General features: G+C 38.5%; 1 protein-coding gene across 12 annotated transcripts in view; it reads left to right on the forward strand.

Annotated features, from left to right (window-relative positions):
* Nucleotides 1-26,661, forward strand: part of EYA1 (EYA transcriptional coactivator and phosphatase 1) — a 375,709-nt gene that overhangs the window by 280,891 nt on the left and 68,157 nt on the right. For all 12 annotated transcript variants that reach the window (XM_060200325.1, XM_060200354.1, XM_060200313.1 and 9 more), the window contains 2 exons: nt 3,645-3,784; nt 5,527-5,610. In XM_060200325.1, coding sequence (XP_060056308.1) covers nt 3,645-3,784; nt 5,527-5,610 — 224 coding nt within the window. The remainder of the gene's footprint in view (nt 1-3,644; nt 3,785-5,526; nt 5,611-26,661) is intronic.

Below are 26,661 nucleotides of genomic sequence, written 5' to 3' on the forward strand. Positions count from 1 at the left end.
GTCTAGTCTGTTCATCTCTTTAATTTTCTTGTTTCTTTGTCGATTCTCTGCTTTGTTTATCTAAGTGTGAGAGTAGAGTGTTGAAGTCTCCCACTATTATTGTAATTCTATTGATGTATTTTTGTAGTTTTTTCAGTAGGTTTTTGATGTATTTAGACAGGCCCTCATTGTGTGCATAGATGTTAATAGCTAAATCTTCTTGGTTGATTGATCCTCTAATCATTATGTAATGACTTTGCCTATCTTTCATTACTGTATTTAATTTAAAGCCTATTTTGTTAGAGATGAGAATGGCTGTTGCTGCCTTTTTCCTGTGGTCCATTAGCCTGTGTGATAGTTTTCCATCCTCACTTTAAGTCTGTTTTTGTCTTGTTGGGTCTGGTGGGATTCTTGCAAGCAGCATGTAGTTGGGTTGTGTTTTCTCATCCATCCTCCCACTTTTTGCCTTTTAATGGATGAATTATAGCCATTTACATTTATTGATATTATGGATTTAAGGTATCACAGTGCCATTCAACAATTTTTTTATTTGCTCTGATATATGGCAAGTATTATGGTGATGTTTTTGTTTATAAGTGGTCTTTTAGAACCTCTTTTAGGCAGGCTTGGTGATTATTGCTTCCGTTAACTGTTGCCTGTCTGAGAAGGTTTTGATCCCTCCATCTAGTTTAAATGAAAGTCTAGCAGGATATGTTATCCTTGCTTGAAACTCTTTTTCATTGAAGGCTTGATAGATAGTTTGCCATTCTCTTCTGGCTTTTAAAGTTTGGCAAAGTCTGTTATATGAATGTTACTTCTTTTGAGATCATCCCATATGTCTCTGTTGTTTTCAGTGTCTTTCAATCTCTTTTTTACCTCTATCTTAATTTTCTCTAGCTCATCCACTGTCTGGCTAATTCTTTTTTCTGCTTTCATTGATCTGCTTTCCCTTCTCTCAGATTCCATTTTAATTTCATTTATAATATGAGCTTGTTCTACTAGTTGGCCTTTTATCTCAGCTATTTCAGCTTTCAGTTCGCTAATTACCTTGAGGTAGCTAGTATTTTCTTTGAGGGTCTCATCTGTTGTTTCCCTATTTCTGTTAGTCCTTTCTGATAGTTGTCTTCATCAATGTCATCATTAGGTTTATTATTTCTTGCATACTTTTCTTATCCATGTTTACTTCTGACTGATTTGGAGTTTCTTCTGGGCTCCTGTCCTGATTCATTTTGGTTTCAGTTTTAATTTCTCTTGATTTAACCTTTTTTTTTTTAATTTGGTTCGTATTTTTCTGTTCTGTTGTTCTTCAGTTGTATTTTGAGTACTAGCCACACTATACTAAAATCTTTTCACAAATGCAGTCAAAAACCTTAGAAATTACAATAGCAACTGAAGCAAGGATTGATGCAGTTCAGCCAATACCAGTTAGTCAAAGGACACCTCTAGTCCAAGAAAAAAAAAGAAATAAAAAAAAGAGAAAGGAAAAAACGCAAAGCAAGAATAGACAATTATGCAAATCTACTGTCCACTATAAATTCTAAGGATAGCAAGAGGAGAAATGAAAGTAGAAAAGAGAGATTGATAGAGAGGGAGAGACCACTCTGAGTCAGATTTCTGACACAAAATAGGTAACAAGTGAGTATCAGTGAATTCAAAAAACAGAAGAAAGAAAAAAAAAATCAGTGAAAGGAAAGTTTTCTTTTTTTTTTTGTTTGTTTTTGTTTTTAGTTAGCTAGGAGGAGAGAAAAAGGAGGTGGAGGGAAGAGGGAAAGAGAAACAAATTCCTCCCACAATGGATAGGATAGCCAGTCACCTATCAATGGAAAAAGCAACAACAGTTAATTTTGGTCAACCTGAAGAGGAAGAAAATGGGACATGCATACATAATAATAGTAACAATAAAATTAAATAGAGTTAAAAAAAAAAAACCTAACAGTCAGTATGCAGCTTGGACTGCTCCAGATTGGCTGCATGCAGTCTGGTCCCCTTCCTAAACCAAGCAAAGACAACCATTTATAAGAAGTATCAAATAAATAAATAAATAAACTGCAGCTAGACTTTCCCAGGCAGGGCTAAAGCCCTGATTGGTCAGGTATTTTGTCACTCAAATAGAGATCCAGCCCCCTTCAAAAAGAAAAGGGAAAGGAAAAGGCTTGGAATGACACCCCTGCTGAGCCAGGAATCTTGGTAAAGAAAATAGCTCCACAGGAAGCCTGCTAGGAGCAGCTGGCCAGCCAGTGGGGGCTGGTTCTGGGGAGGGGGGTAAAGGTGAGTTCAGAAATAGTCAAGCCAAAGATTTTCCTTTCTTTGTCCTTTTGACCTCTGTTTGCCAGGCCAAAAGTGGGTTATAGGACTCTTTTGTTGGTGTCACACTGACCACCCCTTATTCACCCTTTCCATGGATGGCCCAGATATCCTACCCTCTCCAGGGAATCCCAGGTTGTAAGCTGCTTCTTTTTGAAGCTCACACCAGGTGTTGTCTCCAAGTCACCATCTTGGCTCCCCTCACTGATTTTTTTTTTAAGTTTTTATTTATTTATTAATGAGAAGAATAGGAGACGAAAAAGAACCAGACATTATTCTGGTATATGTGCTGCCAGGGATTAAACTTGGGTCCTTATGCTTGAGAGTCCAATGCTTTATGCACTATGCCAACTACCAGACCACTTAAACTGAAAGATTTTAACCCATATATAACAGAGAAAGCTGAGAAAGTATTTTCTGTGGGAAACCAGCAGATGGGCACAACTGGCATGTGGAAAGGTAGTGGTCTTGAATGTGCATTTGATAGACTTAAGTATTATTCATCCCAGAGGGTGAGAGGAAGTGAATTATTCATTTTGAGAAGAAGATGAGAGCTCCCCCACCCCCATTCCTCTAACACACACACACACACACACACACACACACACACACACACAAACTATTGTCTGGTGTAGAGTTTTCAATTCAAAGAAGTTAAGACATAGGTAGATCCTGTGATTAATGCTATACAGAACATTGCCCAAATATCAGTGCTTCTTATCTTGCCACTCCCTTGTTCTTAAAACAGGAGTAATAGAGAGGGTAGAGGATATTAACTTTAAACATATAAATGCTAATTTAATTTATATTATCAATACTGTGAAATGTGCATTTTATAGACACAGTTGGTTCACAACTGGCTTATGACGTATAAAGAATCCATGTGATTACATCCTACCTATTTTGTTTCACTTTTTATTTTGTTGGCTTAATAGTTTACTGTACAGCAGCTGGCACTTGGGTACAGTTTGTCTTCTCCCCATGATAGATACCTGCAGAGCACTCTCCTACACAACTTAGGTCCCTTAATTAAAGAGAGATGAACTCTTTTTAAAGGAAGTATGAAACCATGAGTATATAGAGCATTATCTTATCGATAACTAGAAAGAACTTCAAGTTAACTCAGTTCACACCTGCAACTAAATTTTAGTCATTTCTGATTACACATTCTTTCACAACCAGTTTTGGCTTGAAATTAAATATTTCAAATTATTTTACCAATGCAAGGAAAAGACAATGTAGAAATTGAACAAATGCAAATATGTTTTAATTTTCATAATTCCCCATGAGTTAAAACAAGGTTGATATTTGGGCTATTGTGCTAGACCCAAGAGATGAATGTTCTTTATGTTTTCCTGCAGAGTACAGTACAATCCACAGTCCATCAACACCCATTAAAGATTCAGATTCTGATCGATTGCGTCGAAGTTCAGATGGGAAATCACGTGGACGGGGCCGGAGAAACAATAATCCTTCACCTCCACCAGATTCTGATCTTGAGGTATGCTAAAATAACACTTGACTGTCTTCATAGCTACATGATAGTTCTATATAAATAGTACTACTTATATGACAATGATCAAACTTATATGACAATGATCAAACTATCTAGGCATGTTTTTTAATCTTTTATATATTTATTATTGGATAGAGACAGAGAAAAATGGAGGGTGGGGAGAGCTAGAGAAGAAAGGAGACAGAGAAACACTTGCAACATGACTTTACCACCTGTGAAGCTTTCCCCTTGCAGGTGAACCCAGGACATTGTGCACTATAATGTGTGCATGTAAGCAAGCGTGCCACTGCCTGCCCACACCCCCAGCATGATTTTTGCTACTTTTTTCCTCGAATTTTAATTGCTTTTCTTTCTTTTATTTGAATGATACATAAGGCATGTTTTTGTTGTTGTTGTTATTGTTTTTCTATTTTCCCTTCCATATAAGTACATGGTAAAAACATCTATTTTTCTCCAAGAGTATATAGTAAATTATTTCCTCCTACCTAAATAAAATTCCCATTCCCCTGTCAAGTGAGTGGTGTACCAAAAGTGCTTAGTAAAATTCGCTCTGAATTTAAACACATGAGCACACACAGAGAGAGACACAGAAAGAGAGGGAGAGAGAGTTACCTGGAATGTTCTAAATTGAAATGGTATTCACCTCATGAGAGTTATTTTGGTGGAGATCAAAAGCAGAGGAATTACATTAAGTCTTAAAAGGTAGTAAATTTCATAGTCTTAAATCCACTGTAATTATGGTTCTGCTTTTTGCCAATGTAAAATATCATGGTGGAAACCATGATTATTTTGGCTAAAAAGATGAAATATTTTCAGCAGAATCTATGTGTATGGATATGTTCTTGTATGAGTGGGAATGAGATAAAAAAATAGGCTTGGGAGGTCTTCTGTGATATCACAAAGACCTTTTTGAAATAAGTTCCTGCAAATCCATTTCCAAATATCTGAGTTTGTATAATGTGTCTTCTTAAGTTGTTAATTCTGTTATAAGTATATAGCCTGCCAGGAGCAGTTATATTCTACCCATTTGATAAGACCAATAGGTTACATAAAGTGAAATGATGATGTCACATTTTATTACTTTTATAAATATTTTACCTGCTAAAAACAAAGCATAAGATTAACCATTTTCACATGTTAAATGAACATAGAGCAGAGTTTCTTATTGATTGCCCATTCTCTCTTGGAAAATATAAAGTCTTTTATTACTTCAAAACTGAGATTACTACTGCTAAAGTAGAACCTATACCTATTATAATTTCTTTCCTATGCTCGTATTACTGGTGCTAATATAATTATCCTTTTGTATATCATCTGAGATTAGATGTGAGAAAAACTGGGGGTTGCTTTTTTCAAATATTTATTTATTTATTCCTTTTTGTTGCCCTTTTTTTTGTTGTAGTTGGTGTTAGATAGGACAAAGAGAAATGGAGAGAGGAGGGGAAGACAAGAAGGGGAGAGAAAGACACCTGCAGACATGCTTCACCTCTTGTGAAGTGACTCTCCTACAGATGGGGAGCCAGGGGCCTCAAACCGGGATCCTTACACTGGTTGCACTTAACATACTGCACTACTGCCCTGCTCCCTGGGAGTTGCTTTTAAGAATAGTTGTGTTTAAAAAATTTTTTTTTTGTCTTCCATTTTAAGACTACTGTTTCACATGGAAATTAACTGAATATCAGTTTCCTAACCAAGGGAAAGGTGCTGATTTGGTTTTTCCTTTGTAGAGAGTGTTCATATGGGACTTGGACGAGACAATCATTGTTTTCCATTCCTTGCTCACTGGGTCCTACGCCAACAGATATGGGAGGGTGAGTACTAGATGCATGTCAATTTTTAATTTATTTTGACCAAATATGCTCAGAATTGAATTTTGATCCAAATGAGAAATAGTTTAAATAATTTGACTAATATATTCAGTTGTTGGGGAAATCATGATGTATTTTTTGCTGTTTTCCTTTCCAAAATGTGTCAAGACTTTTCCGACAACCAGTAGTCAAATATAGATGCAAAGCCAAAGAGATAAATAAATGAAAGGTTTTTCAATGCTTTAAAATGAAATAAATTTTATGTAATTCATTTTTATTTCTGACCTCTATGAATGATAGTGATAAAATCCTATTGCAGGATGAAATATTTAAAATATGAAGATGGCAGAGGTTTGTGCTATATTTTTACTTGCCTGACATTTTATTCTCTATATGCCCCATTAATTCAGTAGAGAAGATACCTCATTTGATGCTGTCTTTTGTTATTATAAGTGTTAATATTTTATTTTCAATATACCATTGGGAATGTCTTTTTAAGTTCTTTTATAATGTGGCTAAATTTATATTAGTTGTCTATATACCAATGGTATATAAAATTGGGTCTTTTGAGTGACAGTAAGAACAGTGTATCCATGTTTGGATGGTAACAATACTTCTCTTGGTGGTGTTAAAGAGTAATATTAAAAAGATGGTGATACTCCCAATTAAGCACACACACTTACCATGTACCAGGACCCTTGGATAAGTCTCTCATCCCCACCTGCAAAAGGGAAGCTTCACGAGCAGTGAATCAGAGCTGCTGGTATCTCTCTCTTTACTGTTCTGTCTCCTTCCCTCTCAAGTTATGTATCACAAAACAAAAGTGTGTGTTGGGGGTGGGGGTTGGATTAAGACCTCTAGGAGCAGCGGATTCATTGTGCAGGCATTGAGTCCCAAAATTAACCCTGGTGGCAAAGTAATAATAATTTTATTAAAAACTAACTTCCTGCAGATGTCTATCTTTCTCTCCTCTCTGTCTTCTCCTCCTCTCTCCATTTCTCTCTGTACTAGCCAATAACAACAACACTAATAACTACAACAATAAAAACAAGGGCAACAAAAGGAAATAAATAAATTAAAAACTTTTAAAAAAGAATTAAAAAAAACTAACTTCCATGAGTAGAAATTCTATTTCAATATTTGCATTTGGGTTGCCCCAAACGTTAGTATTTTTTTTACATATTTTGATAAAACATTACAAAAATTACATTATTTAAAGTGACTATAGGAAATTTCTGTAATTGTCCTGTGAATGTATTTCCTACTATAAATTTTTATATAAATATTATGTGTCCAGGAGTCAAGTAGCACAGTGGGTTAAGCACACGTGGCACAAAGTGCAAGGACCAGCTAAGGATCCCCGTTCCAGCCTCCGGCTCCCCACCTGCAAGGGAGTCACTTCACAAGCGGTAAAGCAGGTCTGCAGGTGTCTATCTTTCTCTCCCCCTCTCTGTCTTCCCCTCCTCTTTCCATTTCTCTCTGTCCTATCCAACAATGACGACATCAATGACAACAACAATAATAACTACAACAATAAAACAAGGGCAACAAAAGAGAATAAATAAATATTTTAAATAAATAAATAAATATTATACATCCTACTTTTATGACTATTGATTTTGAAGCCTTGAGAACTGAATCTGTATGCCTTTGTGCCTCCAAGTGTTTATCACAATTAAGTATTGAAATCTATACCTATAAAATTCAAATGCTCTCACTAAAGGTTGTATCTAGATATTCATTCTTACAATAATTATTGGCCTCAACAAATGTGTGTGTGTGTGTCTGTGTGTGTGTGTGTGTTAAGTTCCTGCTATGTATGTGTAGACTGGAAGTAAATAATTAAGGGAAATATCATTTGAGTTTCGCAGTGTAACTTTCCTTCTCGTAACCCCAAAAGTAAACATAGCCAAAAAAAGAGTGGAAAGATGAACATCTGTTAGAGCAAGAGTATTTTACTCTGACTTTCTGTGCAGAAATAAGATACCTGTAAAACACAGTTTGTCCAATTTTGTTATTAAATAAATTCTCTGAGTGGAAGACAACACAAATTAAGATTATAAAAAGTGACTATCTACAATGAGATGGTGAGAGTCCCATCATCTACTGACTTCGTGTCAGTCTTTGACTAAAACCTTTCTGGAATTCATACCTTACCTCAAAACTACTGGCTTCTTAGAGATTTTTCATTCAGGTAATCTATCATATCTAAAAAGGTATTACAGATAACATCAGTTCTGTTTTCAAAATTACCAGTCACTATTATTTTAGGTTTTCATAAAACACTGCGTTTTGTTAGTTTCTTAGTCTTGGGGCATGTCATAAAAACTTTTTAACATATATTAATCTCAAATTTATATATTCTTTATAAGTAATTTCATCTATGATATATAAACTTACCCTTCATTTGTAAGCTGACAGAGGCCAGAGAGAAGGAAAGCAGTCTCAAAATGAGAAAGGTCTACTGAGTATGACAGTGAGCCTGAGATCAGAATTATTTGAAGAGACCAGTCCATTCTAGAGGAATTCATTGGGGGCATGAAAATATTTGTAATGTACTTTGGAGAATTAGCAGTAGAGAGAGAGAACAGTGAGGGAGCAAAGGTATTTTAGAAGTAATCTGATGCACTAGCAGTGAAGGGGAAGATTTATATTATACATTCTTTTGTAGGTAGAGAAATAAAATTTGGATTGTTCTGAAAAGATGGGAGAATAGTTATGTATTTGTTTAGGTAGGAAGGACTAAGTTGAAGGACAAATGGGAAAATCAATATTAGACAAATTTGAAGTGTAATACATTCACTTGAAGGAGGTAATTGAAAGGTGAGTGGTCAGGACTAGAAGTGTTTGTTCTAGAATTGGCAGTGTACAGCTGAAGGTCAGAAACTCCTCAGAATTTTCTATCTTTCTTAGTGTTTATTAAGTGTGTAGGTGTGTGTGTGTGTGTGTGTGTGTGTGTGTGTGTGTGTGTGTGTGTGTGTTGGGTACTAGTGTTTAGCTGATCATTTTCTTACATGAAGATGCTGTTCCTGACAGCTTGTCTTTTGAAGATGGATAAATAATGATGCTGAACCAAAGCCTGAAACATAGAGAAATCTTGTTTAATATTCTGTTCATCCACAAAGTTTAAATTGGGCAGAATTTGCTCTCTAATTTGATCATTGTGTCTTCTAATCATAGGTGATTCAATACGAATTCTTCCAAACATTTAGTAACGACAAGCTGATCAAAATGTCTTGCATCCCTTTTGTTCCCGCGGGGTACTGAGGAGAGGTCTTAGGGCAGTTCAGGGGAAGTTCTTTCTTGGAAACCAGGTTTTGTAGTGTTTCTGAGCATTGTCAAGGGGAACATGTGGCTGGTCATATAAAGAAATGAATGCCTGACAATGTGATGGCTGTTCTGTCTCTATGGGAACCAGATACCTGAGAAGTAGCTTAGTCACAGTGGGTTAGGAAACTCAATGAGCAGGCCATTCAGTAAGGGGATACTGGATCCGGTTGATATAATGCAAAATTAGGGCATGTTACAGCAATCTCTATGAAAAAAGGCGTTTGAGAATGTCCCACCTCATGTAATTCTAGCTGTGGGAAGCAGGAATTTGGGGCGTTAGAAGGAAATGCTGTTTCATAACAAAGGTGATGAGAACACAAAGAGGGTAGGTGCTAGGCACAGATAAACTTGGCTCAGAAACAGTGTATTGGCGGGAGGAATTAATTCCTTAGCTATTTCTATAAATTAGGATGCTGTTTTATGCGTTTTTTAAAAGATGTTTTCACACTTAATCTAAGTCCTCAGTTTTGCCGAAGATAACTAGCTCTGTTTCTCTTTCTTTGAATGGACTCACTAAAATAGACAGTATTATTAACAAGTATTGATTTTAAAGTACACCCCAAATTTGTATTTCAAATAAACATTGTGCTAACGTCTCAGTTATGCGTATCTTCTTGTGGAAGAACTCTCCAAGTTATCTGTGGCTTGTTTCATTGCTTTTTACTGTCACTTAACACCTGTGTGTCCTATGCATTTCAGTTATAAGAGGTCTTGAAAGTAGTGATTGAGTCTTGGTCATCATTTTACAGAGATACCTGCATTTTAGACAACTTAAAACTATTTTTTAATATTTATTTGTTTATTCCCTTTTGTTGCCCTTGTTTTATTGTTGTAGTTATTATTGTTGTTCTTATTGATGTCGTTGTGGTTGGATAGGACAGAGAGAAATGGAGAGAGGAGGGGATGACAGAGGGGGAGAGAAAGACACCTGCAGACCTGCTTCACCACCTGTGAAGCAACTCCCTTGCAGGTGGGAATGGGGGGGTGGGGCTTGAACCAGGATCCTTAATCTGGTCCATGCACTTTGCACCAGGTGCACTTAATCACCCGAGCTACCGCCCAACTCCCAAAACTTACTATTTAAGTGGTAGACCTTACTAATTAAAAATTATCTCCTGTGAACTCTCAGTGGTAGAATGCAGGACTTACATGCGCAAGGTCTTAAATTTAATCCCTAGCACCTCATATACTTGAGTAATGGCTATAGTTCAAGATCTATCTCTCTCTCTCCCTCTCCCTCTCTCTCTCTCTCTCTTTCTCTCTCTCTCTCCTTCCCTTCTCCCCTCTCTGTCTCACTCCTTCTCTTTGTCCCTTCCCCTCCTTCCCTCTCTCTCTTCCTTCCCCTTCCTCCCCTTTCTCTCTCTCCCTCCTTCCCTTCCTCCTTCTCTTCCCTTTCTCTTTTATTAAATGAATAAAATTTCCTTTTTTCTAGCACCAAAGTCTCACATATGTATACTTGCACCACTTTCTAATTCTTTTATTATAGATAGGAAGAGCTGGGGTAGAGAGAAAAGAGAGACACGATGGCACGAGGGCTTCATTAAGAGCCATGGGCTCAAATCCAGAAAGGTGATTGACAAAACACATGCCCTACCAAGTGAGCTATCCCCTGGCCCCAAATCATGACTAGCATGTGATATAGTATCTTCACATTCATTACACGTGTGGTATATCTCACAGTGTGATTAAAACAACATTGGGTAGAATTCAGATCGATCAACCTGAAATCCATTCTCTAATTTTCACTTCTTTGACCTGGGGTAAATAATTTATTCCTTTTATTTTTATCTCCAGGATTATTGCTGGGGCTTATTGCCTGCACTATGAATCCACTTATCCTGTGGCCATTTTATCAATTATTATTATTTTTTTATTTTTTTGATAGGACAGAGAGATATTGAGAGGGTATAGGAAGATAGAGAAAGAGAAAGACAGACACCTGCAGATCTGCTTCACGGCTTGTGAAGTGGACCCCTCCCTGCACAGTTGGGGAGCCAGGGGCTAGAACCAGGATCTTTGCACAGGTCCTTGTGCTTCATACTATGTACACTTAAAACCTGGAGTACCACTGCCCTGCCCCCAACATTTTATTCCTAGTTCACCGCCATTTCCTTATCCTCAAAACTGGCTACTTGGCTTGCAGAAGTGTTCTAAGAATAAGTTGTGCTTCAACAAGATTGCTTAGTGGAAGGGTGCCTGCTTTGCCACTACACCTGCAGGGGGAAAGTTTTGCAAATGGTGAAGCAGGGCTGCAGATGTTTCTCTGTCTCTCTTCTACTCTATCTCCCCTTTCCCTCTCAATTTCTGTCTCTAGCCAATAAATAGAGCTAATTTAAAACTTTTTCTTTTTATTTTATTTATAAAAAGGAATGCTGACAAAAACCATAGGATAAGAGGGGTACAACTCCACACAATTCCTACAACCAGAACTCCGTATCACATCCCCTCCCCAATAGCTTTCCTATTCTTTAACTGTCTGGGAGTATGAACCCAAGGTCACTGTGGGATGCACAAGGTGGAAGGTCTGGCCTCTGTAACTGCTACCCCACTGAATGAAAAACTTTTCAATTCAAGTAAAGCTGTTTCTTCCTGGGCTTTGTACACACACATACACACACACACACACACCATTTTTTTCATTCACTGAAGAAACTATGGTTCATGGGGCTAGGTGGTGGAGCACCTGGTTGAGTGTACATGTTACAGTGCTCAAGGAACTGAGTTCAAGACCCCAGTCCCCACCTACAGAGGGAGGACTTTGGAGGTGGTAAAGCAGTGCTGCAGGTGTCTCTCTCCCTGTCTCCCCCTTCCCTTTCAATTTCTGGCTGTCTCTATCCAATAAATAAAGATTAAAAAACATCCCAAAACTGTGGTTCAGGTAAGTTGAAATAACTGACCCAAGAAAGCATATTATATTAACTGCCAATGCCAGGTATGTAATCTCATCTTGTTATTGGCCCGCCACCCTCTTAAGAGAGCTTCAGGGGAGGTCGCATCCCAGCATTTTGTTCTGTGGGTATGTGGATGCCATGAGCAATATTAAAACAGTGGAGAGACATGATGGAAGTGTACAATTTGGGAGATTAACCTGATAGCAAGTAGGATTATTGCAGTCCTGCTAGTGGAAAATAATGAAAGCCCTAAGAGAATGGCTGTAACACTCGAAAGGACAGAGATAGGAGAGTGGTGACAAATGAAATCTAGATAGATCTTTTGATTGGATTTAGCTGTTTAGTCTTTTCCTTGGCGCGGTGGGTGCCCCTACATGTTGAGGCCAATTTGGTTTTATTCTTCCTTTTCTCTCTTTGTACCACCTCTTGGCAGTCGTTCTATGTTTGGGATTCATTGGGTTTTCCTCACAATCAAAAATCAATCTTTAGAATGGTGAAGTTCTTTCTCTTATTTTCAACCTGGGTATTAGTTTCACTGTGTTGTAAAGGAGTCTCTTAGATAAGAAGAACATTAAAGCAGTCCAGTGTCATATATCTAATCAGTAAAAATGGCCTGATTAGCTGCACCACAAGTTTGGATTTAAAAAAAAAAAAATGAAATCATTCCAACAGTAGTTCAACCATGATTTGTTTTTTTTCATGTGCATATACACTTTCGTGGTAATTTATATATTATTTTCTAATTGGCATCAAAAGTACCCCCAAACATGGCATTTCATACTTAATATTCAATGGTAGGGCCTCATAAACATTTAAAATGTTAATATTTCATTAACGGTATTGATATATTTAGATAGAAGACACCTTAATCCTTGGATCATGGGTTGTACATACCATTTGTGTAATACTCTTAGTGATTTAAAAAATAGCATTTATTTTCTTTTTTCTCATAAGAGAGTTAATATCCTTATCTCATCGTAATCCTTTCCTTGTGAGCAGCCAGCATGAGGCCTTGAAAATAAACTAGTCCTGTGCTTGAGTGCCCATTCCTGTTTTTCAGCTTCTTTTTTCCCCAAAACAAAAGCTTCTGGGTTGGAGAATTTATTTTAAATGACAGTCAGATTCTGTTTGTGGCTGTGATGTTAACATTCTAAATAATACATAGCTTAAGGGGTGCAAAATGGGTATATTTTATTCTTTTCATTTGATTGGCACTTCCCAGAGATTTGTTCTTGGTTTGAGCTTACTTTACAAGATTTTCACATTGACCAACAAATCCTCAGAAACCTGCTTACTTGGTTAGCATCACACCTCATTGGGCTGCTAATTGCTTGCAAATGGAGGCTTAACTGCCCAGGTAGGATCAGATCAGTGCAGACAGAATTTAGTAACCTTATCTTTTACTCCAGGAATTCAAATGTAAATAGTATATCCTGAGGAATTAGCCATACTTTAAGAAATAGCTGAACAGTATTTTAAAAACACTTTCTATCCTGAGACTGAGTCTGTGAATAACAACTTTTCTTTTATTTACTTTTTATTGGTGATTTAATACTGACTTATAAAATTATAAGATAACAAGACTGTAATTCCACACTACAGTTCTCTATGTCCCCATTACCTCTATTGGAAACTAGTAGTTCTCTCAAAGTCACGTATGGTTTGGCTATTATTTCTATAACTACCTATCTATATTTATATATATTTGCCCATTTCTTCCCATGGTCCTGCCTTCTCTCCCTTTCTAAATCATACCTACATCTATTACTACTTCTTAATGTCCCTCTCTTTTTCCTCTTCTCTCCTCAGGTTCTGATGAAATTGGGAGTTCACAGCCCTCTGCTCATCGTACCATAACATTTCTCCCCCTCTGGGAGTATGGGCCAAGATTCTTTTTGGGGTGCAGAAAGTGAGAGATCTGACTGCTGTAATTGCTTCTCTGCTGGATATGGATGTAGACTGTTTTCTGTTTTTCCCTAGTGGGGTAGCTTGGGGAGGTGAGGTTGCAGGAAGCATTAGTGAAGTCATCTGCCCAAGGAGTTCAGGATGGAATCATAGTAGCATTAGCAATTTGCTGTCTAAAAAGCAATAAGATAATAAAGCAGGACACTTTATTTACTAGGAAATTTCTTTTAGTTATGTGCCTAGGGGGTCCATGACTAATAATTTTTTCTTAAGCTTGATAGCTAACATGGAGGTGAACTAAGAATAGTCTGGAAAGATGGTGTTAGAGTTGAGAATAGAACTAGAAAGTTGAATTAGGATAGAGAGTAGATCCAAAGTTGAAGAAAATATATAAATACAATTAACTGTTTATTTTACCACATCAATCTGACAGGAGCCTATATAGCCTCCAAGTCTCTGTCATTCTGAAATCTCACTCCATGTTCAGAGCTGGAAACATTCTAGGTTACAGTCATTTCTGGACCAGTCTTCCTCCAGTGGAAGAGTAGGAGGCTTTCTTCAGGTAGTGGGGCAGTCCCTGCCATTGTTACTTTATTATGAGAGCAAGGTCCTGGAGAGGCCCTTAAAAGGGCTTATGAAGGCAAAGCAACATTTTTTTCTTAAACGACTTTGTACTTTGTAATCCAAAATCAAGTAACAGTTGTTGGAAGTTTATATAGATTTCATTTAATAGATGTGATAGGGTAACTACTCAGAAAAGATAGATACAAACAACACTTATCAAAATTTACAAGTGTATTTCTAGGTGGAAAAGCATACTAGGAGAATTAAATTTAACTTTCAGTAAAATAAAATATTAAGAACATGTTGAACCTAATTTCTCAGGCAAAATGCTATATATATATAGCCCTGTAAAATTAGAACAAAGGCTTCGGTATGAAAGCATTTATTTATTTATTTTAACCAGAGCACTGGTCATCTCTGGCTTATGGTGGTGAGGGTGAGTGAACCTGGGACTTGGAGCCTCAAACATGAGAGTCTGTTTGCATCACCATTATGCTATGTACTCCTACTGAAAACATTTTTAAATACTAAAAGTAGCACAGCGGGTTAAGCGCAGGTGGCGCAAAGCACAAGGACCGGCATAAGGATCCCGGTTCGAGCCCCCGGCTCCCCACCTGCAGGGGAATCGCTTCACAGGCGGTGAAGCAGGTCTGCAGGTGTCTATCTTTCTCTCCTCCTCTCTGTCTTCCCCTCCTCTCTCCATTTCTCTCTGTCCTATCCAACAACGATGACAACAACAATAACTACAACAATAAAACAACAAGGGCAACAAAAGGGAATAAATAAATAAAATAAATATTTAAAAAAAAAAAAAAAAAAAAAAAGTTTTTTTCTCTGCCTCCACAGTGTACCTCTCTAGCCATTTACATAAATTTAGGAACATTATATCACGTTATGTGTATTCTTGCCTTATTTTTATAGTTTTTGCTTCAGTTTAGAAAAGTAAGATGACAGAAGAAAGTCAAAAGGGCAAACTGTGCAAATGGTATGTGAGTGGGAAGTAGGAGCTACACTGAAAAAAGGGACAACTTGCCATTAAATGCTTTCTGATATGTCTGTGCAGTGAGAGAGAATGGCTTATTAAATTTTATGCTATTTTTAATGTTTCTGACAAATCTGAAGTGAATCATAGTTATCTCTTTTGGACTATACAAGGTCTTGTATAATAGTAGGCATCTGTCGCACTGTTAAATCAAAATTGAAAGTCCTGGGACATGATCTTTTAGGACAGTGACATAAAAGAAGCAACGCATTTATGACTAGACAGCTGTGATTATTCTTAAGGGTTCTAAAGAAAGAAGGCGGAGCATTTTATTTGCATACACAGAAGAGCATTCTAGATTCCACTCTGAAGAACCAAAATGAGATGATCAGGTTTTCTTTGAAAGTGTTCTTGTTTTGAGCCTCAAAGGATATTCTAAACCATTCGTAGAATGTTTGAAAAATATGTAAAAAGAAGTTAAGATTTTTTTTTCTAGTTTGAGAGGCGACTCAGCATGTAGAGTGCAGTACTGACATGTTTGATCACAAGCATCCCATATGCTGGAGCAGAGTGGTGCTCTGGTAGCGTGCTCTCTTTTACTTAAACAATAATTTTTTAAGGGCTCTAGTTAGGGAATCCTGGGGTTCCCACACAGACATGATGCACCTAGATCTCTATTAGATCCCTCTCTCCACTGTCACTGGCCATCTCCATCAGGAACAATATAATGAACTCCTATTGGGGGCTCCTATAGGACATTGTCCTCAAGGTGGATCAACAAGAGTAGGGACTGCCCCATTCTCGAAAGGGAGGTTGGCCCAAAATCCTCTACTACTGGAGGAAGATGGATCTGGCAGTGGGTGCAACCTAGAACGTTCCTAGCTGTGACTACAGAGGATGAGCTCAGACCTACAGCGATGCAGAGCTTGCACTGACTCCTGCGCTGAATATAGGGCCCAGAAAATCCATGGGGTTTGCAGTTAATGGTATTTATATACTTTTCCCAGATTTGAGAGCTACTCTCTTCCCTGATCCAACTTTCTAGTCCTATTTCCAACCATGACACTATTTCCAAAGATAACACCTTTGGTCCACCTGCATGTTAGCTATCAGGCTCAGGCAAAAATTAGTAAAGTCGTTGGCCCCTTGGAATATAACTCAAATAGACTCCCCCAGGGAGATAACCTCACCATTGTACCCTGGAACCCCCTCTCCAAAGCCCTGCCTCACTAGGGAAAGATAGAAACAGGTTGGGAGTATGGATTGACCCGTTAATGCCCGTGTCCAGTGGAGAAGCAATTACAGAAACCAGACCTCCGACCTTCTGCACCCCATAATGATTCCGGGTCCATACTCCCATAGAGATAAAGAACAGGAAAGCTTTCAAGGGAGGGGATGGGATATGGAACTCTGGTGGTGGGAAATGTGTGGAATATTACCCCTCTTATCCTATGGCTTTGTTGGTATTTTTATCTATTTTTTATCTTTTTTATTTGTTTTTACCTCCAGGGTTATTGCTGGGGCTCAGTGCCTGCACCACAAGTCCACTGCTCCTAGAGGCTACTTTTTTCCTTTTGTTGATCTTGTTTTGTCATTGTTGTGGTCATTAATATTGTTGTTATTGATGTCATTATTGTTGGATAGGACAGAGAGAAATGGAGAGAGCAGGGGAAGATGGGGAGAGAAAGATAGACACCTGCAAAGCTGCTTCACCGCTTGTGAAGCGACTCCCCTGCAGGTGGGGAGCCAGAGGCTCGAACCAGGATCCTTATGCCAGTTCTTGCCCTTTGCGCCATGTGCACTTATCCTGTTGCACTACCGCCCAACCCCCTCTATTTTTTATTTTATAAGTAAATAAATAAAATAATACTTTTTAAAAGAAAAAGTTGTTTTTGTAGAAGCCCCAATTCTTATTATTATTTTATGTATTTATAAAATGGAAATATTGACATGACCATAGGATAAAAGGGATAAAATCCCACAGTTTTCACCACCAGAGTTCCACATCCCATTCCCGTCTCTTGAAAGCTTTCTTATTCTTTATCCCTCTGGAAGTATGGACCCAGTATCATTATGAAGTGCAGAAGGTGGAAAGTCTGGCTTCTGTAATTGCTTCTCTACTTGACATGGGTGTTGGCAGGTTGATCCATATTCCCAGCCTGTCTCTCTTCCCCTAGTGGGGCAGGAATCTGGGGATGAGAGAGATCAGGACACATTGATGAGGTGTCCTCTGCCCAGGGAAGTTAGATTGGCATCATGATAGATAGCATCTGGGACCTGGTGGCTGAAAAAGCATTAAGATACAAAGCAGAACAATTGTTAAATAATCAAGACAAGAGCATTGCAGATGAGATTTGGGGTCTCCATTTTGGAAAAAGCTAGTAGGTCTATTTTAGGCATATTCCAAGGGGCCCATGACTTTACTAGTTTTTACCTGAGCCTGACAGCTAACATGGAGGTGGACCCAAGGTATTGTCTGGGGAGATGGTGTCAGAGTTGGAAAAAGGACTAAAAAGCTGGGTCAGGGGAAAGACTAACTCCCAAATATGGGGTAAGTATATAAATATTGTTAACTGTAAACCCCATTGATTTCATCTGGGGCCCATATTTGTCACAGGAGCCTGTGTAACATCTGCATCCCTGTTGGTCTGAGCTCACATTCTGTGGTCATGGCGAGGAACATTCTAGGCTGCACTAAACTCAGGACCCATCTTCCTTGAGTGGTAGAATATGTTGCCCAACCTACCTTCAGAGAATGGGGATGTCCCTACCATAGTTGATCCACACTGAAGACAAGGTCCTATAGGGCCCCACAAAGGGGTCCATTATATTGTTCCTGATGGAGGTGACTAGTGAAAGAAGCCTCAATTCTTTATGTGCGTATGTATATACGTGTTAAAGAGAAATTATGTTAGTCTTCAAAATTGGTTAAATTGGGTTGGGGAGATAGCACTATAGTTTGTACACTAGACTCTTATGCATAAAATCCTAGAAATTCCAAGTTCTAATATCCAGCACCGCATAAAGTAGGGATGAGCAATGCTTTGGTCTCTCCCCTTCTTTCTGCATGTCTTTCATTAAAAATATTTTAAATAAAATGTATTTTAAAATAGAGTTAAGAGGGCTGGGCAGTAGCACAGCATGTTAACTGCACATGGTGTGAAGCTCAACGACCGGCATAGGATCCCATTTGGAGCTCTGAGATCCCCACCTGCAGGGGTGTCACTTCATAGGCGGTGAATCTGATCTCAAGTGTCTTTCTTTCTCTGCCCATCTTTGTCTTCCCCCTCCTCTCTCGATTTCTCTCTGTCCTATCCAATAGTAACAACAGCAGTGACAACAAGGGCAACAAAATGGAAACAATGGCCTTCAGGAGCAGTGGATTCCCAGCGCAGGCACTGCACACCAGCAATAACCCTGGAGGCAAAAAAAATAATAATAATTTCAACCAAGGCAGATTCTACCTTTTAAAACAACTTTATACAGTAGTACACAAGATTTGCATATGAATGATTAATTCTTTTAAAAATATTTTTAATTACCTTTATTTGTTTATTGGAGACAGCCAGAAATCAACAGGGGAGGGTAAGAGACAGAGAGACACCTGCAGCACTGCTTCACCACTCATGAAGCTTTTCCCCTGCAGGTGGGGGCCAGGGGCTTGAACCCAGGTCCTTATGCATTGTAAGGTGGGCTCAACCAGGTGCACCACCACCAGCCCTCTCACCCCAGATTTAATTCTTGGAGCCACCAAAATCCAGAGATGAGTAGTGTTCTGATTAAAGGACAAAGAGAAAACTTCATAGTACTTACTTGATTGAAAATTGAGGTTAAATGTCATATATAAACATCGGAATTAGCATTGTACATGTCAGTATTTCTCAACATAAATAAGTAACAGAATAAGACAAATGTCTGGTAAGGAAAAAAAAAAAAAAAATTCCTACCGGTCTTCCTCACAAGTGACCTGGAAGAATTTACCATGATGGCCTTTTCAGGAAGGTGTCCATGGCAATGCTATATGGTCTGCATGATATGACTACTATAACTTTGATGTCATCAAAAGAATTTGTCATAAGTCAGTGGATGATCTTGCTACTTTAGCCTTTTGGCATATAGTAGTTTACTTGTGGGTAATAATCATTAAAAAATCCCTGTAGGGAGTCGGGCTGTAGCTCAGCGGGTTAAGCGCAGGTGGCGCAAAGCACAAGGACTGGCATAAGGATCCCGGTTCGAGCCCCCGGCTCCCCACCTGCAGGGGAGTCGCTTCACAGGCGGTGAAGCAGGTCTGCAGGTGTCTATCTTTCTCTCCTCCTCTCTGTCTTCCCCTCCTCTCTCCATTTCTCTCTGTCCTATCCAACAATGACAACAACAATAATAACTACAACAAAAAAACAACAAGGGCAACAAAAGGGAATAAATAAAATAAAATAAATATTTAAAAAAAAAAATCCCTGTAGTAATTCAGAAGACTGGACAACCAAAGCTCCCATCTCAAATTTCACACAATAGCATCTCTGTGTTCAGGCTGCTGTCACCAGTGCACACACCTCTCTAGCTTATCAGATGTTAGCACCTTCATCACACTCACCGTGACAGCTGGAACTGTCAGTATGTTTGGATTGTGGGAAATCATGATGTATTTTTCTATACAGAAATGTGTCATGACTTTTCCAACAACCTAACTCACTTGGATATTGTTGCTGCTTTTTCATGCATTTGTCCAGTCTCCACCTCTCTAGAGGAAGAAACTTACCTGTTGTGGTATCTTTCTCTCTCTTTCTCTCCCCACATCTCTCACCTTTTATTAAAAAAAAAAAGTTGGCCTGGAGCAGTATAGACCACATAGGAACCAAAACAAAACAAACAAACAAAAAAAAACAGCAGCAATATACCAAGGGACTTTGAAAGGGCTTCAGTAAAATTTTGACCTTCAAGTTGTTTTGGGAATTATACAAGTACATTTGATTGGAACCTGGCAGTGGCTCACCCATTAGAGTACACAGCTACCATATGCAGGCAACATGGTTCCAGCTCCCAGTTCCCACTTACAGGGGGGAAGATTCACCAGCTGTGAAGGAAACAGGGAACAGGGGTAAACTGAGTAAAACAGGTAAAAGGGCAGGACAACAGTAATAACTACAACAATAAAACAACAGGGGCAACAAAAGGGAATAAATAAATAAATATAATAAAACAGGTAAAAGGGGTCAGTTGTATGGTTAATGACAGAATTAGACTTTTGGAGGTGAACTTTATATAGTATGTATAGATGTTGATTTATAGTGCACACCTGAAACTTATAGTTTATAGTGCAGAGTTATTTCAGATATTGTTAGTAATATTGTTTGTGTGTGCTTAGATTTTTTTTTTTGCATCCAGAGCTATTGCTGGGGCTTGGTGCCTGCACCATGAATCCACTGCTCCTGGAGGCCATTTTTTCCTTTTTGTCACCCTTGTTGTTTATCGCTGTGTTATTATTGTTGTTGGATAGGACAGAGAGAAATGGAGAGAGGAAGGGAGACAGAGAGAAGGGAAGACGGGGAGAGAAGGCTAGACACCTACAGACCTGCTTTACCACTTGTGAAGTGACCCCCTGCAGGTGGGGAGCCTGGGCCTTGAAGCGGGATCCTTACGCGGGTCCTTGAGCTTTGTGCCATATGCACTTAACCTACTGTGCTACCGCCGGACCCCCTAGATTTTTTTTTTTAACATCAGGCGTATAACATATAGTTTCCTTAATAAAAGGCAACCAGTTTTGTCTCTGGATACTTCTTATATTCTTTATAAATGTGTTGTGGGCCAACAAGAGAGCTCTGCATAGTGTGTGCCTGCTTTGTCTTGCATGTGATCCAGATTTGAACACATTCAAAGAGTTTGGAGTTGTGATATCTTTCCTTCTTTGCTTTGCTTTGTCTCTATCTGTGAAGGAGTCACTTCAGAGCAGTGAAGCCCTGGCAATGAAACAAAGTAAACATATAAAAATTTTGATACATGCAGTGAGGAAATATTACAGCATGATGCACAGAACTTGCAGGCATGAAGTTCTCAGTTCGATTCTGGGCACTTTGTACGACATAATGATGCTCTGGTTTCTCACTTTGGCATCTCTCATATGTCAGAGGATTTTGTTATAGACAATTCTAAATATATGCAAGTAGATGGAATATTTTATTGGCATCTAATACAACCTCTGCCAGTTTTGCCAATTAAGTACATTTTAATCTTATTTTATCTATTTCCACATTATTTCCCTGTGCATCTATGTTCAAGGATACTTTTCAAAACAAATTTGGATATTACTTTATTTGTATAAATTTATAAATGTATTTAAGACTCAGTTAAAATAATTTCATATACTTTATTGGTGGATAGTGGCTTACATTATAACTGTTGACACATACATAGGAGTCGAGAAGATAGCCAGTGTGTGTGGCCCTGGGTTTGATCCCCAGCATTGTATGTGTCAAAACTGAGTGGTGCTGGGTGTGCACGAAGCTCAGCAACTGGCATACGGATCCGGGTTCAACTGGGGTGGGGTGGTGGGGAAAGGGTGTTGCTTCACATGTGGTTAAGCAGGTCTGCAGGTGTCTGTCTTTCTCTCCCTCTCTTTCTCTGTCTTCTCCTCCTCTATCCATTTTTCTCTGCTGTCCTATCCAACAATAATGATATCAATAATGAAAACAATAATAATAACCTCAACAATGATTTAAAAAAAGACAGCAAAAGGAAAAAAAATAGTCTCCAGGAGCAGTGGCTTCATGGTACTGGCACTGACCCCCAGCAATAAACGCAGAGGCAAATAAATAAATAAATAAAATCTTTATAATTAAAATATAAAACAGTATAATATAACTAGTAGATGGTACTCAGTACATTATACATAAAGAAAGTGTTATTTCTTAATATCATGGAATGTCTGTTGTTTCTTTTTTCTTTTCTGTTTTTTTTAATTTTTTATTTAAGAAAGGATTAATTAACAAAACCATAGGGTAGGAGGGGTACAACTCCACACAATTCCCACCGCCCAATCTCCATATCCCACCCCCTCCCCCGATAGCTTTCCCATTCTCTATCCCTCTGGGAGCATGGACCCAGGGGCATTGAGAGGGTTGTAGAAGGTAGAAGGTCTGGCTTCTGTAATTGCTTCCCCATTGAACATGGGCGTTGACTGGTCGGTCCATACTCCCAGTCTGCCTCTCTCTTTCCCTAGAGGGGTGGATCTCTGGGGAAGCTGAGCTCCAGGACATATTTGGTGGGGTCTTCAATCCAGGGAAGTCTGGCCGGCATCCTGATGACACCTGGAACCTGGTGACTGCAAAGAGAGTTAACATACAAAGCCAAACAAATTGTTGAGCAGTCATGGACCCAAAGCTTGGAAAAGTGGAGAGGAAGTGTTAGGGAGGGTACTCACTGCAAACTCTAGTGTACTTCTGCTTTCTTACTTTGGTGCCATACTCCAAACTCAGTCAATTTCTGCTTTGCGTTTCTACTTCTTCTTCTTCTTTTTTTTTTTTACATGCATAACATTCCCCAGATTCCCATTTAACAATACAACCCCCACTATTTCATTCATCATTTTTCATGGACCTGTATTCTCCCCACCCACCCACCCACCCCAGAGTCTTTTACTTTGGTGTAATACTCCAATTCCATTTCAGGTTCGACTTGTGTTTTCTTTTCTGATCTTGTTTTTCAACTTCGGCCTGAGAGTGAGATCATCCCGTATTCATCCTTCTGTTTCTGACTTATTTCACTCAACATGATTTTTTCAAGGTCCATCCAAGATCGGCTGAAAACGGTGAAGTCACCATTTTTTACAGCTGAGTAGTATTCCATTGTGTATATAGACCACAACTTGCTCAGCCACTCATCTGTTGTTGGACACCTGGGTTGCTTCCAGGTTTTGGCTATTACAAATTGTGCTGCCAAGAACAGATGTGTACACAGATCTTTTTGGATGGATGTGTTGGGTTCCTTAGGATATATCCCCAGGAGGGGAATTGCAGGGTCATAGGGTAGGTGCATTTCTAGCCTTCTGAGAGTTCTCCAGACTGTTCTCCACAGAGGTTGGACCAATTGACATTCCCACCAGCAGTGCAGGAGGGTTCCTTTGACCCCACACCCTCTCCAGCATTTGCTGCTGTTACCTTTTCTGATGTGTGACATTCTCACAGGAGTGAAGTGATATCTCATTGTTGTCTTTATTTGCATTTCTCTGACAATCAGAGACTTGGAGCATTTTTTCATGTGTTTCTCGGCCTTTTGGATCTCTTCTGTGGTGAATATTCTGTCCAAGTCCTCCCCCCATTTTTGGATGGGGTTATTTGTTGTCTTGTTGTTGAGTCTGGCAAGCTCTTTATATATGTTGGTTATTAAACTCTTATCTGATGTATGGCATGTAAAGATCTTCTCCCATTCTGTGAGGGGTCTCTTGATTTGGGTAGTGGTTTCTTTTGCTGTGAAGATGTAGTCCCATAGGTTTATACTTGCCTTAGTCTTCCTTGTAATTGGATTCGTTTCATTGAAAATGTCTTTAAAATTTATGCAGAAAAAAGTTCTTCCAATATTTTCCTCTAAGTATCTGATAGTTTCTGGTCTAACATCCAAGTCCTTGATCCACTTGGAATTTACTTTTGTATTTGGTGAAATACAGTGATTCAGTTTCATTCTTCTGCATGTTTCAATCCATTGTTTCCAACACCATTTGTTGAAGAGACTCTGCTTCCCCCATATAATAGTCTGGGCCCCTTTGTCAAAGATTAGATGTCCATACGTGTGGGGCCTCATTTCTGGGCTCTCAATTCTATTCCACTGGTCAGTGTGTCTGTTCATGTTCCAGTACCAAGCAGTTTTGATGACAATAGCCCTATAATACAGTTTGAGATCTGGCAGTGTGATGCCTCCGGTTCTGTTCTTTTTTCTCAAGATTGTTTTGGCAATTCTAGGTCTTTTCTGGTTCCAGATAAACATTTGTAGCATTTTTTCTATTCTCCTAAAAAATGTGCTTGGGATCTTGATGGGGATAGCATTAAATTTGTAGATGGCTCTGGGTAATATATTCATTTTGATGATGTTAATTCTTCCAGCCCATGAACATGGAATATCTTTCCACTTCTTTGTGTCTTTTTCAATTTCTTTGAGTAGTGACTCATAATTTTCAGTATAGAAGTCTTTCACTTCTTTGGTTAGGTTTAGTCCTAGATATTTTATTGTTTTTGTTGCTATAGAAAAAGGAACTGATTTCTGGATTTCAATTTCTTCTAACTTAGTGTTTGCATAGAGGAATGCCACTGACTTTTGAATGTTAATTTTATAGCCTGACACCTTACTTTATTGCCTGATGATTTCCAAAAGCTTCTTGCTGGATTCCTTAGGTTTTTCCATGTATACTATCATGTCATCTGCAAATAAGGAGAGTTTGACTTCTTCTCTTCCAATCTGTATGCCTTTAATTCCTTGCTCCTGCCTGATTGCTATGGCAAGAACTTCCAACACTATGTTGAATAGTAATGGTGATAGTGGGCAGCCCTGTCTAGTAACTGATCTGAGGGGAAATGCTTCCAGTTTTTCACCATTGAGTATGATGTTGGCTGTAGGTTTGCTATATATAGACTCCACTATCTTCAGGAATTTTCCATCTATTCCTATTTTTTGTAGTGTTTTGATCATAAAGGGATATTGTATTTTGTCAAAGGCTTTCTCTGCATCTATTGATATGACCATGTGGTTTTTGGTCTTGCTTTTGTTGATGTTGTGGATCACATTGATTGATTTACATATATTAAACCAACCTTGCATGCCTGGGATAAACCCCACTTGGTCATGATGAACAATCTTTTTGATATACTGCTGTATCCGGTTGGCTAGAATTTTGTTCAGTATTTTCGCATCTATGTTCATCAGAGCTATTGGTCTGTAGTTTTCTTTTTTGGTTGTGTCCCTGTCTGCTTTTGGTATCAGGGTGATGTTGGCTTCATAGAAGCTGGCAGGGAGTATTCCAGTGTCTTCAATCTTCTGGAAGACTTTTAAAAGTAGAGGTTTTAGTTCTTCTTTGAAAGTTTTGTAGAATTCATTTGTAAAACCATCTGGTCCAGGACTTTTATTTTTGGGAAGATTTTTGATAACTGTTTCAATTTCATTAGCTGTGATGGGCCTGTTCATGTTATCCACTTCCTCTTTACTTAGTTTTGGAAGTTGGTAGGTATCTAGGAAATCATTCATTTCTTCCAGGTTCTCTAGCTTGGTGGCATATAGTTGTTCATAGAAGTCTCGCATGATATGTTGAATTTCTGCAGTGTCTGTTGTGATATCTCCTCTTTCATTTACTATCCGATTTATTTGGGTCTTCTCCCTTTTTTGTTTTGTGAGTCTGGCTAAAGGTTTGTCGATTTTGTTTACTCTTTCGAAGAACCAACATTTACTTTCATTGATCTTTTGTATGGTTTTCCTATTCTCAATGTTATTTATTTCTGCCCTAACTTTAGTAATTTCTGTCCTTCTGGTTGCTTTAGGATTTCTTTGTTGTTCTTCTTCTAGGTCTTTAAGATGTGCAATCAGGCTGTTTATTTGTGCCTTTTCTTGTTTCCTAATGTGTGCTTGTATAGCTATGAACTTCCCTCTTAGGACTGCTTTAGCTGTGTCCCAAATATTTTGATAGCTTGTGTCTTCATTTTCATTGAACTCTCGAAACATTTTGATTTCTTCCTTGATTTCCTCTTTGACCCAGAAGTTGTTAAGAAGTGTACTGTTGAGCTTCCACATTTTGGCACTGTTAATAATCTTTTGTTGATTGTTAAGTGTTAGTTTAATTCCACTGTGGTCTGAGAAGATGCTTGGGATGATTTCAGTGCTCTTGAATAGGCTGATGCTGTCTTTGTGATAGACATATGGTCTATCCTTGAGAATGATCCATGTGGATTTGAGTAAAATGTGTATTCCAGTTTCTTTTTTCATTGTAACTATGTATCTTGGTATCTTTAGGGCTGGGTTGATTCTCTTTGGGACTCTCTGGGCCTCTTGAATCTTAATGTCCTTTCTGTTGTTTAGGTTTGGGAAGTTTCCTTCTATTATTTCTTCTAGAATGTTTACTTCCCCTTCTTTCTTCCCCTGGTAGGCCAATTATACGAATGTTACTTCTTTTGAGATCATCCCATATGTCTCTGTTGTTGTTTTCAGTGTTTTTCAATCTCTTTTTGAGCTCTTTTACCTCTTTCTTTGCTTTCTCTAGCTCATCCTCTGTCTGGCCAATTCTGTTTTCTGCTTTGGTTAGCCTGCTTTCCCTTCCCTCAGCTTCTTTCTTCAGTTCAGTTATAATATTAGCTTGTTCTGCTAATTGGCCTTTTTGCTCAGCTATTTCAGCTTTCAGTTCTCTAATTACCT

Source organism: Erinaceus europaeus, chromosome 1 (genome assembly GCF_950295315.1).
Source record: "Erinaceus europaeus chromosome 1, mEriEur2.1, whole genome shotgun sequence".
Lineage (NCBI taxonomy): Eukaryota > Metazoa > Chordata > Mammalia > Eulipotyphla > Erinaceidae > Erinaceus > Erinaceus europaeus.